This window comes from Falco peregrinus, chromosome 11 (assembly GCF_023634155.1).
Source record: "Falco peregrinus isolate bFalPer1 chromosome 11, bFalPer1.pri, whole genome shotgun sequence".
Lineage (NCBI taxonomy): Eukaryota > Metazoa > Chordata > Aves > Falconiformes > Falconidae > Falco > Falco peregrinus.
The window spans coordinates 30,871,323-30,887,828 of NC_073731.1; the positions used below are offsets into that span (position 1 = coordinate 30,871,323).

The 16,506-nt window shown below is 46.9% G+C and overlaps 1 protein-coding gene across 24 annotated transcripts in view; it reads right to left on the reverse strand.

Moving 5' to 3' along the window:
* NRXN1 (neurexin 1) overlaps positions 1–16,506 on the reverse strand; it is a 730,400-nt gene that overhangs the window by 278,047 nt on the left and 435,847 nt on the right. The window contains exon 1 of one of the 24 annotated variants that reach the window (XM_055816062.1): positions 7,242–8,315. The exons of 20 other annotated variants lie outside the window; for them this stretch is intronic. In XM_055816062.1, the coding sequence (XP_055672037.1) occupies positions 7,242–7,479 (238 nt within the window). In that variant the 5' untranslated portion in view covers positions 7,480–8,315. Of the gene's footprint in view, positions 1–7,241; positions 8,316–16,506 lie in introns of those variants that run through there. 3 more of the 24 variants (XM_055816060.1, XM_055816059.1, XM_055816061.1) reach the window with 3 other exon arrangements.

Consider the following 16,506-nt stretch of genomic DNA (forward strand, 5'->3'; position numbering starts at 1 on the left):
TCAGTTTGCTTTGGAAGCATGTTGGCATTTCCTTGCAGATACAGCTGCAGTAGAGAGAGCTAAAGAAAGAGTTAACACTTGTGTCATTTCTGAGGAGGTGTCTGAGCGCATCCCCTGCTAGATGCGCCCTGCAGAACAACCTGAGCAAATCTTTTATGGCTGAGCCCTCCGCCTGCTCATGCTTCAGCAGCAGCCAGCTCTTCAGGAAACACCTATCCATGTATTTAAAAGGAAGACTCGTTACTGTGCCCTTTACAGTTCAAATACACGGAACAAAATCAACAGAGGATGTACATCCCATTGTGCACCCATCCACGCAGCATGAGGTGCACACACCTCACCTTCGGGTGAACCCTGCTGTAGCTTCAGCTTTGTCTGCCCTGCTGAGATTCGGGATCACGGATACCGTGGAGCTATTCCATGTGTACATTTTCAACCAAGCCCCAGAAATGGTAAAGCTTTTTGACTCTTATTCTAATTACAGCACCTGAGCCAGTCACACCCCTTAATCTGGGCTATGTTGATGGATTTGACCAGTTTAGCGCTTACAGAAATTCAGAACCGATGGCTAGTTTTCTGCGATGATTCAGTAATCACAGGCCAGAGATGGCGACTGCGACTGAGCACGGCATCCTCCCCACCACCTTATCCCAGCTGTACGGCACAATATCCAGCAGCACTTCTTCTCCCCCCCACCTCCTTTCCCACTTTATTTCACTGGCTCATTTTTTCTGTCAGCTAAGGGGGAAGGGTACAATCATTTATGTTGTTCTGACCAATTACACCTGTGTTTAAATCAATATTGTCACTGAATATTTTTTAACATTTTTCAACTCGGAGAAATGCTCTCCTTTTCAGCTTAACACTATGGACCATTATGAGGAAACATCTGTGATATGCACGCGTGTGCACGCACATGCTTGTGCACAAATGTATATAAAGTCATGAGAAAGAGGGGGGGAAATCGGTTCCAGACATCCGTGTTGTGATTCAGAAAGAAAAAAATATCTAAATGATGAGTACACAGCCTCTTTTCTTTATGTTTGTTATTATAACTTTACAGAACAGCGTTATACTTTATAATACACTTCCATCAAATCAGACCGTTCCATTCTACTAATAATCACAGCTCCGTTCACAAGTCAACTCACTATCACAGCAAGATGTATCAGCTCTGCCTACACTGTATTTACACACCAGAAAGGAAGTTGTTAGCCTCCAAAAATTTGTTAGATACTGTGGCAGACCTGAGGACATCAAACTGAGTAACAAAGAGGTGAATTAACCGATACTGGGCAAAGCCAAGGAAGAGGTCAGTCATGTCATCTTGATTACTCAGAAAGGTTAAGAACTTTTGCAAGTTTTGACCAAGGAGAAGATAAAAGATTAACTTCGGTGCACTACACTACGTGATCCATCAAAAACATAATCATCAAGCATATCATCCCAAGGTTAACCACGGTAATGGCCACCTGTGTGAGAAAGCTGAGAAAATATTAGGGCTGTAGAATTCCCTGTGCTTGCTCACACCGGGCACGGCAGTTGTATGCCAGAGTTTTGTCTGCAGAGTGCTCCCCTGGACTAAAACAAAGAGACAGAAAGAAATTTCCCTTAAAGCCAAGTCAACTTCTTGCTATCAGAAAAAATCCATCTTTGAAAATTAGAAACAGCAGGAAGTACGCTGTATTGAATGCTAAATTAATTTCTTCTGATAACTTATTTCAAACAGTGTTTGATTAAAAGACAATAAAAGATGCTTTAAACCCAGAAAAACATGGTTACCGCAGGCTGAGGCAAAAGTGGTATTGCTGATAAGTGACAACAAAGTGTTGTTATTTGTTTAGCTCTTGTAAAGGCACCCCAGTCAATCAATAGCTGTGCATGTACTAAGGCAGTAGGGCTTGTATAAAGATGCTTATCCGAAATCCATGAGCAACATTCCACTTTTGATTACAGTGCTCCAGACTGTCCACAGTGCTGCTGAAGACTGTATGCCTCTCTGACAAGCCGTATTGACAGAAATAATAATATAGAAACCACACTTCCCAATATGCATATCTAACTGCACAGCCAATTAACCACTATGCTGACTGAAATTGCTTTGTTATTCATTTTATTCCAACTGATGTTAATACTTTGGCAGCCGATGGGGATAATAACTGATGGAGCATATTGGAAATTTTGAAAGGGGATATAAAATTCATATAATTTAAAGATGTGGAGAAAGCTGCTATGCTTTACAGTCTTACAACATGAAAATGCCTCAGTTATGTTTGAGAAGCACTCAGAGCAGGAGGACTAGTAAGTATTTGAAAATCCGTCAATGAAAAGGAGACATAAAAAAAGATTGTGACATAGGAACAGTTTTGAAAAACATTTTAAAACATCTCTCTCTAAAAAAACGCAATTATAACACAAAGATGAGACTTTTTACTTCTACCTCTAATATCGCATTGAATAACAATGCTTGAACATCTGGAAACATTTACATTTAGTGTTTTAATCAAAATATAACCCTTTTCTGCAACATAACAAGCACATTCTAACCAGAAAATGTAATTTCATTTACCCTAACCCCTACAAATATTTGGTTTATTATCATTATATGCAGAAATAGCAATTCCAGTAGATTTAAAACAAAAAAAAGTACAAGGTCATAAAATTATCTTTACCTACACTAATAAGCCTTTCCCTGCAGTTTTCTTGCAAAGAAAAAATGCCATCTATAGATCATACGCACATCTTTCAAAGTTGTTTTGGTCATATTTTTCACGATGGGGGTATAAATGACTTCGCTGCAGCGCTGCAGTTCCAGCCCTGCTATTCTTCCTTAACGAAAGCTCCTGTGGAGTTCAACAGGCACCTTCCCCAGCATGGGCTGGGGTGCCAGGAACAGCGAGCTGGTCATTCTGCTAGAGAAGTCTCTCTAAATGGAAATAACATGGATGAATCCAGCGCACACAGACTTCGGCAGCGGTGGGGATGCAGCGGCTGGAAGCAGCTGGCCCAGCTCAGAAGCGAGAGCTCAGTACCCACATCCCTGCTGCCACGTCATGTTCAGGATAGAAAAGACCGGAGGGGGGCACGTGCTGCAGTAACACACACCATCCCGGCACTCAGCCTCGGCTCTCACCCCCAAGGCGTGCCAACTTCTCTTCCTCAAAGCTCTCATTTTCCACAAACTCCTCTTCCTGCTCAAGAACTTTGCTGTCGATGCACTTTTTCACCACCTCTGCTGAACCTCTTCAGCCCCTCTACCATCCCACCCCAAAGCTCCCTAGCACTTCCCCACCCATAACTACCAATCTCTCAGTAACGGCTCCCAACACCCTATTCCCTCTACTCCAGGCTACCCCTGCTCCCCCGAAACCATCAGCCTATACCTTGGTCACAAGCCTCGTCAAGCCAAACCCCCTCCAGCACCATCCTAACCCCGGTCCTTAAAAGCTCAACCCACACGTGTACTGCCCAGCCTCTTCCATGCCGCCTGTGAACACATCAGTCCTATTCCCTCCCCATTCCTGCCTTCTCTTCCCAAGCATATGCCCATATCGAGATGCAAATGTCATTAGTCACCTCCTGGCTCTTATTCTGCCAGTTTAAAAACCCTAGAATCAAAATATATTTATCAGAAAGCAGCCTGAACAAGATCCTGAGAGGACAGAAAGAAGATCATTGCTGGAAGAAATGGACACACAGGCTGGGGGCCGTAAAAGGCCCAGCCCAGTAGAGAGCAAAGAGGTGTCTGCAGGAAGGAAGGGATGAATAAGGATGGTGACAGCCAGCCATGTGGCTACACCTTTAACTTTTTACTTCTTCGACGTGTAATTGACACTTCTCACGTGATCCGTTGTGTTCCTGGATTCTTAAAGAAACTGCCTTTCTTCATTTAAAGTTACAGAGAAAGTTGCAATCTTTTTCCTTTTATGTGGGCTTGGCCACGGACAGTCCACGTTTTTGCAAACTAGAGGCACTGCAGTATGAGCTACTCAATACTCAAAAAAAAAACCAACAAAGATTGCCTGGTAGATACAGCTATAACAAAAGCAATAGCCGCCTTCTTAAACGGAGCAAGGAGATATGAACATGAATCACCAAACAACCCACGTGACGCAGAGACCCCTGGCAAGCGCTGAGCAGCCTGGGACTGCTGCTGGCAAACATTAGTCTCTCTCTTGCTCCTCTGTACTTCTCCTTACGCTGCTGATGTGACTATCCAGAGAATTATTTTCTTATTCCTTCCCATGGCTAAACTTTCAATTCTTTCAACCATCTTTCACCTTCCTGAGTTTAATGAGTCAGAAAGCAAAGCCAAAACATCATTTGGTCAAGCTTGAGAGATGTTTAACTTTTAGGTTTAGTATCTTCAAAAACCACATGCTGAACTACTTCTTGTTTAATAGGGTGAGCAAACTGCTTGGTTGGAATTGTGTTTGTGTCTCTGCGAGGCACAACACTGTCCGCTAAAATCACATGAGATCATACCATTGAGAAAAATCCCAGCAAAATTACCCGACGGGAGTGTTAGCAGCAAGAGCGTGGTTTGGTTTTTCAAAAGGAGTGGAAAAAAAATCCAACCATGCTGGGCTTTTTGGCTTTGCTTATACTATTAGCTGGAACTGGGTTGTCTCAAGGAAAACTGAAATCATTTAAAAAATCAACGTGTTTGCCGCAAGGATGGGGGTGGCAGGGCTACCCGGTGCCAGGGGTAGAGGAGGAGGTGTGGGTGTCTGAGGACTGTGGTGACATTTATTGAATGCCTGGGCAAAGTGACCGTTTCTCCTTCCTGTGACACTTTTGATTCACCACATCAGAGAGCAGCGCCTTCATTGGGGATTGACTAACTGACCTACCCCAAAAGCTCTTCTCGACTTTTAGCAGGTATGGTGCTACAAAAAGCTGACAAAGTGACAAAAAAGCAGATATGAGGTCACCCTAAAGACTCCAATGTTTACGTCCAGTTGTATTAGACTAGAACAGAATAACTGCAAAACTGAATGGAGCTAATGCTGAAGGAGATGAGCCTGAGCAGTGAATCCTCCCTCTCCCCGCGGGGCTGGGGGCATGGATGAAGGGTGCTCTGATGCCAGGGTAGGCGCAAGCACCCCCTCACCCCTCACCCAGTTCCCCCCGACCACGCTTAGCAATGCAGTGACGGGCTCCAGAGGAGCTGTGGCCAACCCTGCGCAGCCAGAAAGAGAAATGCTCCTGCCAGGCTTGTGGAAGCAAACAGGAACACCTCTCTGAAGGACTCATAATGAAAGGAATTAGCTGTTTTAAAACACCACCAGATAGTAAAATTTCTGATAAACACAGTAAAGCAAAGACGGTTAGAGCTATCAAGTAAACATTCTGAAATGTCTCCTTCTGTCACGTAACATCCTTCATTTTGTAAAATCAGCTACTTAACTTCTGGAGAGGCTCCTGGGCTTCCCTATGAAGTCCTTAAGAGGCAGTTCTACCACTTCATCTTTCATTTTCTTTAGCAAGACCCGTTTCTCCTGAGAAAGCTCCCTTTTTACACCATCGCCCTTTGATTGGGGCCAAGGTAAATCTTTTAAGGTGTGATTTTAAAATGCATTCTAAAGAATTGTAGCTGGTACCTCTACAATCATGGTTCTTTTCCCCTCATTCTTTCAGCTTTCCCTCCAATTAGTAGCAAACCTCTAAAAGATATTCTCACGTGGGGAGGAATATAAAGAATAAGAAACATACATGTATATATGTGCACACACATACTTCTTTAATTTTCCCCTGTAAGCACACACAGTACAGAAAATGCAGCATTCTATCTCGCACTGCCTCTGCACTACACAGAAGAGTGGTGGCCTGAATTTCTCAGTCTCTGTCTCTCTCTTTTTTTTTTTTTTTTTTAATTAGACCAGACACCTAACTTTTTTTTTTTATAACAAAATGCTTAAGAAAGCCATTTCTGTGCACTCTGCCTTTTCTAGCAGTTGAGTATTAAAGGGTATTTAGCAAATAGTGGGAATTTTCAGGTAAACAATACTCGTATCCGCTAATGCTGGCATTACTAATCACTGGGGGGGGAAAAATAATAATCCAAGAAATCCTAACTACCTGGTGCCTGCAACTAGGTCATCTTGCACAGAGCTGCAAAGGTTAAGTGCAAGACCTGTTTTTTACTTTGCAAAGCTTGTAAATGACATCGCATGATCGTGCAAATGAAGCAAGGCAAGATGAGAAAATGAAGAAGAATGAAGCTGTATAATCTAATCAGAAGCCAACAAGGGTTTTTCTTTATCTTTTTTTTTTTTTCCCCTCCCTCGGAGACAAAGGCAGGCTTTAAATCCTTAAAACACAGCCCGGTGTTTCGCCTTCTTTTATGGCTTTTGGAAGGCTGAGCATACGCATGTCTCTTTTGCATGTATTTATGTGGGGGTTCACCTAGGTGTGCACGGGGAAAGGCAGGGAAGTGGGTCCCAGGGGCTGCTGGCAGGGCACTGCTGCACCTTCCTCACTTCACAAACTAAGTCCCGGAGCACTGTAATATTTAAGCAAAATCTATCCGCACCCGAAACGAATTTTCTTTCCGTCCCCCTCCTGACCGCCACGCTGGGCATCGCCCCCCTCCGCCCCCCCCCCCGCGGTGCCTAAGCACTGCCTCCCGCCCCGGCCCCCCGCACAAGGAGCTGATCTCGCCTCGGTTCACCCGCTCCCCCAGGGTGATGGATCGGGAGCGGCGCGGCCACCGCCAGCGACTGGGGCAGCACCGCGGCGCCCCCCGCCCCGCGCTGGGGCCCCTGGGCGCCCGGCCCTGCCCTGCCGCCCGGTGCGGGGCCACAGCACCCACCGCCCTGGGGCCGGGGGGTACGGGGCGGGGGGGAAGCTGCCACCCGGGGACCGCGGCTCCGGGCTGGGCTCCCTAGCCGGCTCCGGCGGGATGGGGAGCGGGGGGGGTGCGGGAGACCCCCCCTCCGCCACCCGCCCCACGCCCACCGGCCCCGGGGGGGGCACAGCAGCGCCCTCCGCCCGCCTCGGCTCTTCGTCCCTGAGGGGAGCAGCGGGACGGGCCCGCAACACACACACACGCCCTCGGCGCTCTTCTTCCTCCCACCGAGCGCGGCAGCAGCCCCCGGCCCGCGGGGTCCCGGCAGCCCCGCCTGACCTCTGCGGGGCGGCTCGGCTCGGCACGGCACGGCACCGCACGGCACCGCACGGCACGGCTCCCCCTCCCCGCCCCCCCCATGCAGGGTAACCGGAGCGGCCCCCGAACCCACCGTGTCCGCCTCGCAAGGAAGCCGGTGACCTGTAGATCGCGATAGGCACTGAATGATGCTTGCTGCTGCCATGGAAATGGTGAATGTGGTGAGCGCCCAAACTGGAAGCGCCCCACGCCACCCCAAGGAGGCCGCTGAGAGTGAGCGGGACTATCCAGAGCAGGGCCATGCGGCCCCCGGTGCTGCTGCTGCTGCTGGCGGGTCCCGGCTCCGGGGTGCCCCTGAGGAGCCCCCCCATCCTCCGGTGGCGGCGAGCGGCCCGCGGCGTCCTCGGCGGAGCAGCGGCCGCGGCAGAGGAGGCAAAGTTTGGGCAGGGGCGCGCTGGCACACGGGCACGGCGCTGGCTGCAGCTCACCGCACCAGCCCAGCCATCTCTGCCCTTTGGGAAAGCTTATCGGGATCCTTCTCTCCAGGTCTTCTTCTACCCAAAACAATCCGAGACATAGTCAGAGGCGGAGAATCCAGGCAGTTCAGAGCCTTCGGAAAGAGGGGGAAAAGCCCCGCGCTCAAACGATCGCTAGTTTCGGCTTTCCCGGGGCGGGTGTTCATTAACAATACTCCACAGTTGCAAGGGCTACGAGAGTGCCAAGCATTCCCCCATCCTCAGTAATCCACAGTGTAGCCAATCATGCCACATTTCTACTAAGAAAGAAAAAAGGGGATGCCACTCCATCAGCCGGCGCTGGGAAAGCAGAGAAAAAGCCAACTGCTGCTCTCCCCTCCTTTCATCCCCAAACTGGTGAGCCCTCGCCGCGCAGCTCCAGCCGGCGCACACACTCGCACACACACGCTCGCACACACCCGCCAGACAATGATCAGGCTGCTCCGGCAATCCCAGTGCTCTGGCGACTGACAGTAACACCCGAGGATGTTTTCAGGGAGAATAGTGCACCCTTATGAAAGAAGCTGCGGGCAGGGGGGGGGGGAGAAGAAAAAAAAAAAAAGCACACCAAAAAAAACACAACAAAAAAAAAACCACAACCCCCATGCTTGCGAGGAGCAGGGCTATGCAAATCTGCAGTCTCGGAGCAGCAAATCGCTGGAGCCTGGATGCAATGCAGAGGACGAGCCTATGCGAAGGAGGGAGGCTGGGTTCAGCTCCCACACAGTCGCGCTGCCGCTCTGCCTGCGGGGAGCCGCGCAGTGCCGGAGCAGGGCTCGGGCAGCGCGCAGGGGCCGCGCAAGAGCCGCGCAGGAGCCGCCCCCCCCCCCGCCCGCCGCCCCCCCCCCGCGCCGCGCAGGCAGCCCCAGGGCGGCAGCGCTCCCCCTCTGCCCGTAGCTCAGCTGGACCAGGGTCTTGAAACCCCACTTTCATCTTAAAAAAGAACCATTTCGGGTCTTTTATTTGGCCTAAACTTGGCCCATCAGGCATTTCCCTCTGTCTGTTCGAGCATCGGCTCTGATTACCGGTAATTACACGCTGCCTAACAAAGAGTTACCGGGTTGGCTTTTTTTCCCCGGCACTACTCAGCCACTGCACCTCGGCTGCCCACCGCAGCCACGGCCGCAAAGTGGGCTGGAAAAAAAAAAAGAAAAACAAAAAAAAAAAAAAAAAAAGAAAAAGAAAAAAAAAGAAAAAAAGAAAAAACCACCCAAAACAACAAAAACCCACCCACGTTTCCCCGTTTCGGGGCTGAACCCCCCACCCCTCCGCCGCTCCAGCTGCAGGGGGGCGCCGCCAGCGCCCGCATCGCCCCCCGGGGTGCGGGACCCACCGCGCACCCAAAGCAGGGGGAAGCCCCCCCCCCCCCCCCCCGCGGGTGGGAGATGTCACGTTTGCAAAGCGAGGGGGTTACACCCCAGGGAACGCAGCGCACCCCTCGGCGGGGGCCCCCAGCAGCCGGCCGCGGGGGGGCGCAGCCCCTGCAGTACCGCACCTGGGCACAGCAGGGGGGGTGAGCCGCACGCTCCCGGCTCTCCTCATCCTCCTCTGCCCCCTCCACCGTCCCCGTGTGTCCCCACGCCCCCCCCAGCCTGCCGTAGCTCTAGTGCCATGCCTTCAGCAGCATGAGATCATGGGTGCGGGGTGCGGATGCGTGAAAGGGAGCGGGCGAGCGGTGGGTGTGAGGATGCTTTTTTATACGTTTGGCGTTAATTTCAACGAAAAAAAAACCCAAAAAAACCCACTGCGGTTCGCTGAGGCGCTCGCTAATTCACACCGGGGGGAGTCGCAAACCCCCCCCAGCTGCGAAGGCTTGGGAGGGAGGCAGGCGTTTCGCCCCGGCGCTGCTCAGCACAGGGCGGATCGCTCCCCAGGCCGGCAGAAACGCCCTTCCCGGCCGGGTGGGGCTGGGGGCTGCACACGGCGATGTAAGGACCCCGACACCCCCAACCCCCCACTCCCCCCCCCGCGCAAGGGCGAGCCCCTGCCCCGCCTGCGGGGCGTTTCGCATCCCTCACACACTGCCCCGCAGCCCAGCCACGGACTCAAAGTTTTGCAAAGCCGCCGAGGTACATTGCGGGAAGCCTGTAGGCGGGGATGGAAACACTCGGGGAGAAAGACCCCCACCACCACCTGCCAGGCTTAGCGCCCAAAGCCCTTCTGGCTCCGTGGGAGGGCACCCACGCACGGCAGGGGGCCCGCAATGGATGGGGGGGGGGGGCTCTCCTGTACCCCCGGCTGGCCACAGCCACAGGCGGCTGGTGGGGAAATCGGTGGCTTTTCCAACCTGACTCCGCAAGCCTTAGTGTAAAAGAAGGCAGAAACCCCAATTTTCCAAACTCTCCACATGCAAATGACGCACCCTGTTGCCTTTGAAAAAATAAAATACAATAAAACGCTCTTAAGTTTCAGAGTTAAGGAAAGAAGGGCAAACAAAAAAAATCATAAACACCAACCTGGATTCACCAGCTCTCCTAAAATCAAAGCCCCTGATGTATATTTCCTGTTCATGCAAGTAATACGCGTTGGAAAAAAAATTTCCATAAATACCAAGAGATTTCTCTCAATCTGACTCAGGAAACATAATAGTTCCATCAGTCACTAGAACTGGGGTTTCGGTAAACTGTTCACATGTTGCTGCCGTTTTAGAAACACACAGTGGTTAACTGACTGTTCTTAACGATTCTAGACATCCTACAGATGAGTATCCCCGAATTGCTAGCACTTCTCTGAAAGAGGAAGCCGGCATTGCCGACCCCGTAAGGGTACGGTTGGCTGCGTGTTTGTTCAGCTCCTGTTTCGGTTGGCAAGTCCTGCCTAGCGTAACTTCTGCTTGGCTGTTGCAAGGCTTCCGCCGAGAGCCGAGAGCCGTGCTGTGCTACCTTTTACTGGGAATTTCCCTGCTGGCATCCAGGGATGCACGGCTGCCTTGGCATTCCCCCTAGGTGTAACCTTGCTCCCGCAGATCCCTTCCAGCCTCAGCCCAGCTGATTCAACTTTGGTTGAAGTTACACATCGGTGTGGATGCAGTAGGACTTTGTGTAAGTGTTCTTCTCTGTCGTTGAGTATGTTTGTAGCTCCAGCCCCTTATTCTAAATTCTTACTCCATCTGCCATCTACCGTGTCAAGCAGGCCTAAAGTGCTTAAATACCAAGGACAAATGAATAAAATGTTTAGGTACTTCAAAGGTAATTAATTTAATATTTTACTGATGATAAAAAGGGTGTTTAAGTGCTCAGCTTTATTAAATGTGTACTATTTATGCAGCGCACACACATAACTGCCACTAAACTTTCTAGTTTAAATCTGTTTGGAGACTACTTAGAGAAGTTTTTTGCATCAGATAGATTATAATGGGTCATTTTTAGGTGTTATGTTATGATGTTAAACACTACTTAGGGACTGTTAAATTAATGGATTATTTTGCTGCTGCGCATCCACACCAAGAGTTGGGGACACAAAGGGCAGTCTCCACAAAGCTCTTTAGGCATCTGAATTTATTTAGGTACCCAGTTAAAATGTGAACGGAGCGACTGATGCCTACGTAAGCATCCCTTCCTGGATCTGGTGATGTGCTTCTCGTTTTTGGATGTACTAGCTCTAATTTTAATAACATTTGACATTTCCTTGGCTTCGCACTCTGGACCACGGAGACAAACAAGAGAGGGACGATCCAAGTTTCAGGGAGGGGAAAGGTGATATACTACACAGGTGAGGAACAGGGAGAAGTAATTTGCAGAACATATCATAAAAAGATTGAAAATGGAAAGAATGGAAAGGTGAAAAGGAAGGTGAAGAAGGGAGTGTTTTTGAAAGCGGGTGGCAGGCATCTGGGGACAGGCAGGCAAAAGAAGGAAATTCCAGGAAGTAAAATCCTCTCTCACTCCATTTTTTTCGTGGTAACAACAAGCACTGCTTTCCAATTTGAAGCAAATCTTGGTAGTTAGATACTTCTAGTCTTTTCATGTTGTATTTTAAAGGAGGTTGTAGGCAGGTGGGGGTCAGTCTCTTCTCCCAGGTAACAAGAGACTGGACAAGAGGAAACAGCCTGAGGTTGTGCCAAGGGGGCTTTAGATTGGGGATCAGGAAAAATTCCTTCACCAAAAGGGTTGTCAAGCCCTGGAACAGGCTGCCCAGGGGAGTGGTTGAGTCACCATCCCCGAAGGTATTTAAAGACACTTAGATGCAGTGCTTAGGGACATGGGTTAGCAGTGGACTTGGCAGTGTTAGGTTAATGGTTGGACTCCATGTTAAAGGTCTTTTCCAACCTCAACGATCCTATGATTCTATTTAAAAAGCTTAATCAGGTGTCCTAGCAGTCAGAGTTTAGCTTTGTAATGAAAAGTAAAAGTTAAAAGCATCTGCAAGTAAACATTATGAAAACCGATGGTAAGCAACATTTCTTATTTAAACTTCTTGCTTTTTTACCTCCTGCTGACTTAGAAGAGTATGAATCTTTGTTAGCTGAGGACTAGCTGAAGTTGAAATAATCTGGTTTTAATCCCCAAGGGTACAGAATCATGCACTCCCCACACAATCAACCCAGCGGTATCAGTCTGTGAAGAAGGTTCACTCAAAGAAGGAAGTGGTAAAAAAGAAAGCAATAACCAAGAGTTTGCATAAACAAATACACATCCCATAACAGGCATAGCACATAAAGTACGAAAATAAACCGTAGTGTTCACAAGGTAGTTTTTAGTATTTTGGAAACTTAGCTCAGTGAGGTGAATTTAATGGTTTTTTAACCCCATTTAACACTTACCCTGTGCAGGTTGGTAGTTTATGTAACTTTTAATGAAGTTGTTTCCACCAAGTGAACTCTGTTGCTGCCAGTAGGTTCCTAAGTTTATGAGCAAGAATATCTGTAATTGTAAAAACAAATCTTTCCCTGGTTTCTTCTAATGCTATTATCCTATAAACACCAAATGCTCCTAAAGAAGATTTATATAAACAAAAAAAGTACCTCCATGAGTATAATTTGCATCGCTCCCTCAGATAAAATCAGAAACTTCTTGCTGGTACGCTCATCTCTCCCTACATTGACATTTTGTCAATACAGCTATATCAGTGAAGATGAACAATTTTGGCAACACCAGCAAAACAGAAGTGCAGACCATGCCTGAGGCTAGCAGAAGATGTCAATTAAATTCAGGGCTCCTTTAGGTTAAGTGCCACCTTATGCAGCAAGGCTTCTCTGGTCACCTCTGTTCTCCAGAGATGAAATCCCACACTTGGTGCTGCAATATCCACTCTCAAACTGCTGACCCTCAAGTGTTGTTCAGCAAACTCAGACAGAAAACAAACCTCCACAAACATGTATCTGTGGCGCAGGGAACAGTATTCAATGAACACTCTAACACACTTCCTATATTTTTCTGTTATAGCTTTTCTCCGCTACTCAGTATAGAATCTCACTTCATTTAAAAGCCTGTGGACATTTTGTGATTGCAGTTAAGCAGGCCAGAATTTATGTTTATCCATCCTACAGGCAGCAACTTAGCAAAGAAAACATTCAAGCTAATGTCTCCACTTACCGCTATACACTGATAAAATGAAGACCCTATAGACAGGATGTCCCGATACTAAAAATGTCTGATTTTCAGATGTTTCAATGCCTGGTAACATTGGGGGTGTTAGTTTTTCCTCTTTGAAACAGCAGAGAATGCTGTTTTCAGACACCAATGAATTGCAATGTACTGATCCATGGCCTGTCATCTTTGTATCACGGTGTCCTCTTTGCATCCTAATCCTACATCACTTAGGGCAGAGACTCTTTACTTTAGAAAGGAAGTCAATAAACTTTATCATGTAAATACTCAGAGACTTGGAAAGTAAAAAATGTAATTCTAGGAATGATGGATGGAGTTTTTGTGCAGTCATAAAATCCACAGAAATTCAAATTTTGGGTGATCATGAAAAAAAAAAAGGGGGGGAGTTTGCAATGGAAATACTTAGGCTGCTTTCTCTGTAGTGCAGCTATTCTCTCTGTATGTAGAGTTCAAAATAAACCCTGGTACAGTTAAGTCTTCCCGTCCATAAATCTGTCCATCCAAATAGGCTTAAATCTTCATAATAAATGTTTCTTTACTCTGTGTGTATAAAGACAGAAATAATCTCTTTCTATTCCTTGCTGTCAAAAGCAAGCTGATTTTTATTTCGTTTCATTTTATTGAAACCATGCACGTAAGCCAGATCCTTTCAATTTAGAATAAAGGGGCTGGTAGAAGAACATTTTCCAATGGTGAATTTGGACTCCGAAAGGAAGCTCCCTCTTGCTCTCAAATAGCCCTTGGTTGGTCCATCAGTCATCAGGGCACTTTGCCAAGTCCATCTACCCTTACTTATGCTAGCCCTGACTTGACCTGCCTTGAGGAGGATGGCTCATACTCCGCTGGGAGCTGTCTTTTGCTGGCTACCAGTGCTGCAAAGCCACTTAATTTCATATTTTTCTTGCTTTTTTTTTTTTTTTTTTTTTTTTTTTTTTTTTTTTTTTTTTTTTGGTGTGTGTATCTAACTTTGCTCAAAGTGTGCTAACACTTTGCGTAGATTCCCACTTTCATTCCAATGTAAAGCCACAGGAATTAAGGCCGAATCCACCTGTAAATACCTGGAGGTGTTTAAAAGATTTGTAGCCCTGTATCGAGCAGGGCAGGCTGTACTCACGCTCTCTCTGGACTACTGCATGAGCAGTTAATTCTACGGGCAATTAGACTGCTGCAGAACCTGCAAAAGTCTCTCTGATTTCTACCAGTGCTGCCGCAGGAATCGGCACTGCATTGCTGCAGAAAAGAGAGATCCCCAAGTACAGCTTCAGTGCTACTAATTTAAAATACTTCGGCAAATACCCCAGCTAGGCACACAAAAAAAAAACCAAAAAACAAAACCACAACCCTACAAAACAACAAAACACCCCACCCCATGAAAAAAGATTGCAAACTAGTCATCAAGAAGTTTGATCAGCGGCAGATGCCAAAGCAGAAGCCAGCGTTGTGATCTTTTCTACCCGTACAAGCACGTGAAGCATACGCAAAATGTTTGTTGAGAAAGACCTCCAGAAACAGGGGAAGTGTGCGTGGTGGGTTGTCTGCAGCTCCTGTTGTTCTTTACTGCACGTGACACCTGAGATACAAAAAGCTGCATCAAGGCCAAGCTCAGACCAGACTCAAAGTGCAAGAGCCCTAAAATGGGGAAATTGAGTTTAAAGACCTTGTGAGGCAAAGTTGATGGCAGGTTGTTGGGTTTTTTGGGTTAGAAGCCCACTGGTGGCCAGGAGAACCCTACATTAGGGTTGTGGAGTGCCTGAATTGAGTCAGCAGTAGTTTTTAAGCAGGTTTTCCTGATGGGATCTCTTAAGATATCACTCATAATGATTCACGATCATCAGCCCACCCTCACCCTCTCCCTGGCCTTGGTGGAGAAGAGGCTGCAGAGTGGAGGTCCACCTTCCCCAAATGCATTGATCCCATACCAGTCTTGACAAAGGCAGGGGTAGGGCACAGCTGCCATGCCATGCCATGCCATGCCATGCCATGCCATGCCATGCCATGCCATGCCATGCCATGCCATGCCATCCACCCTCCTAGTTTAACACATTGCTTTAGACTCCAGACAGCAGTAGTGTCACAAGTCAGCTGTAGAAATAACTGAATTTAAAAAGCAGAGTTGCAAGAAGACATTAACTTCTGACATTCATAACTTCAAAATGTCCAAATACTTATTTAGCTTTAAGCTTCTTTCTTTCTTTTTTCTTTCTTGCTTTTTTTTTCTTTCTTTCTGTTTTCTTCCCTCCCGAAAAAGGGTCACCATTGTGCGGAAACCGTATTTATTTGTAGTGCCAAGCAAATTTTCTATAGCTGAGTTATGAACCTCTGAACATACCGGTTTAAAATGGAAATGCTGACATAATCTTAAATGTAGTGGCACAAATACTGCCACTACAAAAATCCTTGTAATCTAATATATTAGCCCTAGGGGGATGGAGACTCAATTGCTGGTCTCAGACAGCCTTTCCAAGGCTCAATTCAAATTGCATAATTATTCTACATCCTTCAAGTTCTTTAAAATACATTTCAAATTCAGTATTGTACATTCCAAAATATTTGTTCTTCGGCAATTGATTTGACTTTTTTTTTCCCCACTTTAAAGAGATATATGACCTCAGAGGCATGTGAAAAATCATTAATCAAGTTTATATTGTGTAACACTCTTGCGTGTGTGAAAGACTTACTTTTTTCCAGATTTCCTCAGTTACGTTGCCAAGGTGATTCCCCTAGAGAGCCATGTGTTTATCTTGACAGGTGTTAGTGAGATCTGCAGCATCTCAGTGGAATTGTTACTGGTTGCTTTGAGGTACAGTAGAAAACATTAAGTCTGCAAACTAATGAACTTACCTTATTATGTTCTAAATAAAATAAACCACAGAGTAAGTTGGATTACTCTACTAATGCCTTTCTAATGAAGCTTTTATTGGGCATATGGTGTGGTCTTACTATTTTCCTCATATAGCTAGCACAAGCAAAAAACTCAAAGGAAAACCTGCATGTATCTCTTCTGTTACATCCCAGTATCAAAACCTCACTATCACAATTATTTTTGGACTGCTATTTTGCCAGCATAACCTTTGATTATGATTTGCAAGACTAAATGGATTTGAAAAAAAAATATTAATAAATCAGATTAAAAAAAGAAACAGGAGTCACCGCTGATAGGAGAAGAGAAAAATATAACTTCTACTGCTGTTGCTAAGGGGAAAATATAAACCACTGGTGCTAACTTGTAATTACTTTAAAATGCATTCTGTGACCTGTCCTGACAATGTCAGGGAATCATTAACCAAATATTGTAACTTCTGAAGTTAAATTATCATTCCATAGTTACAGTCCA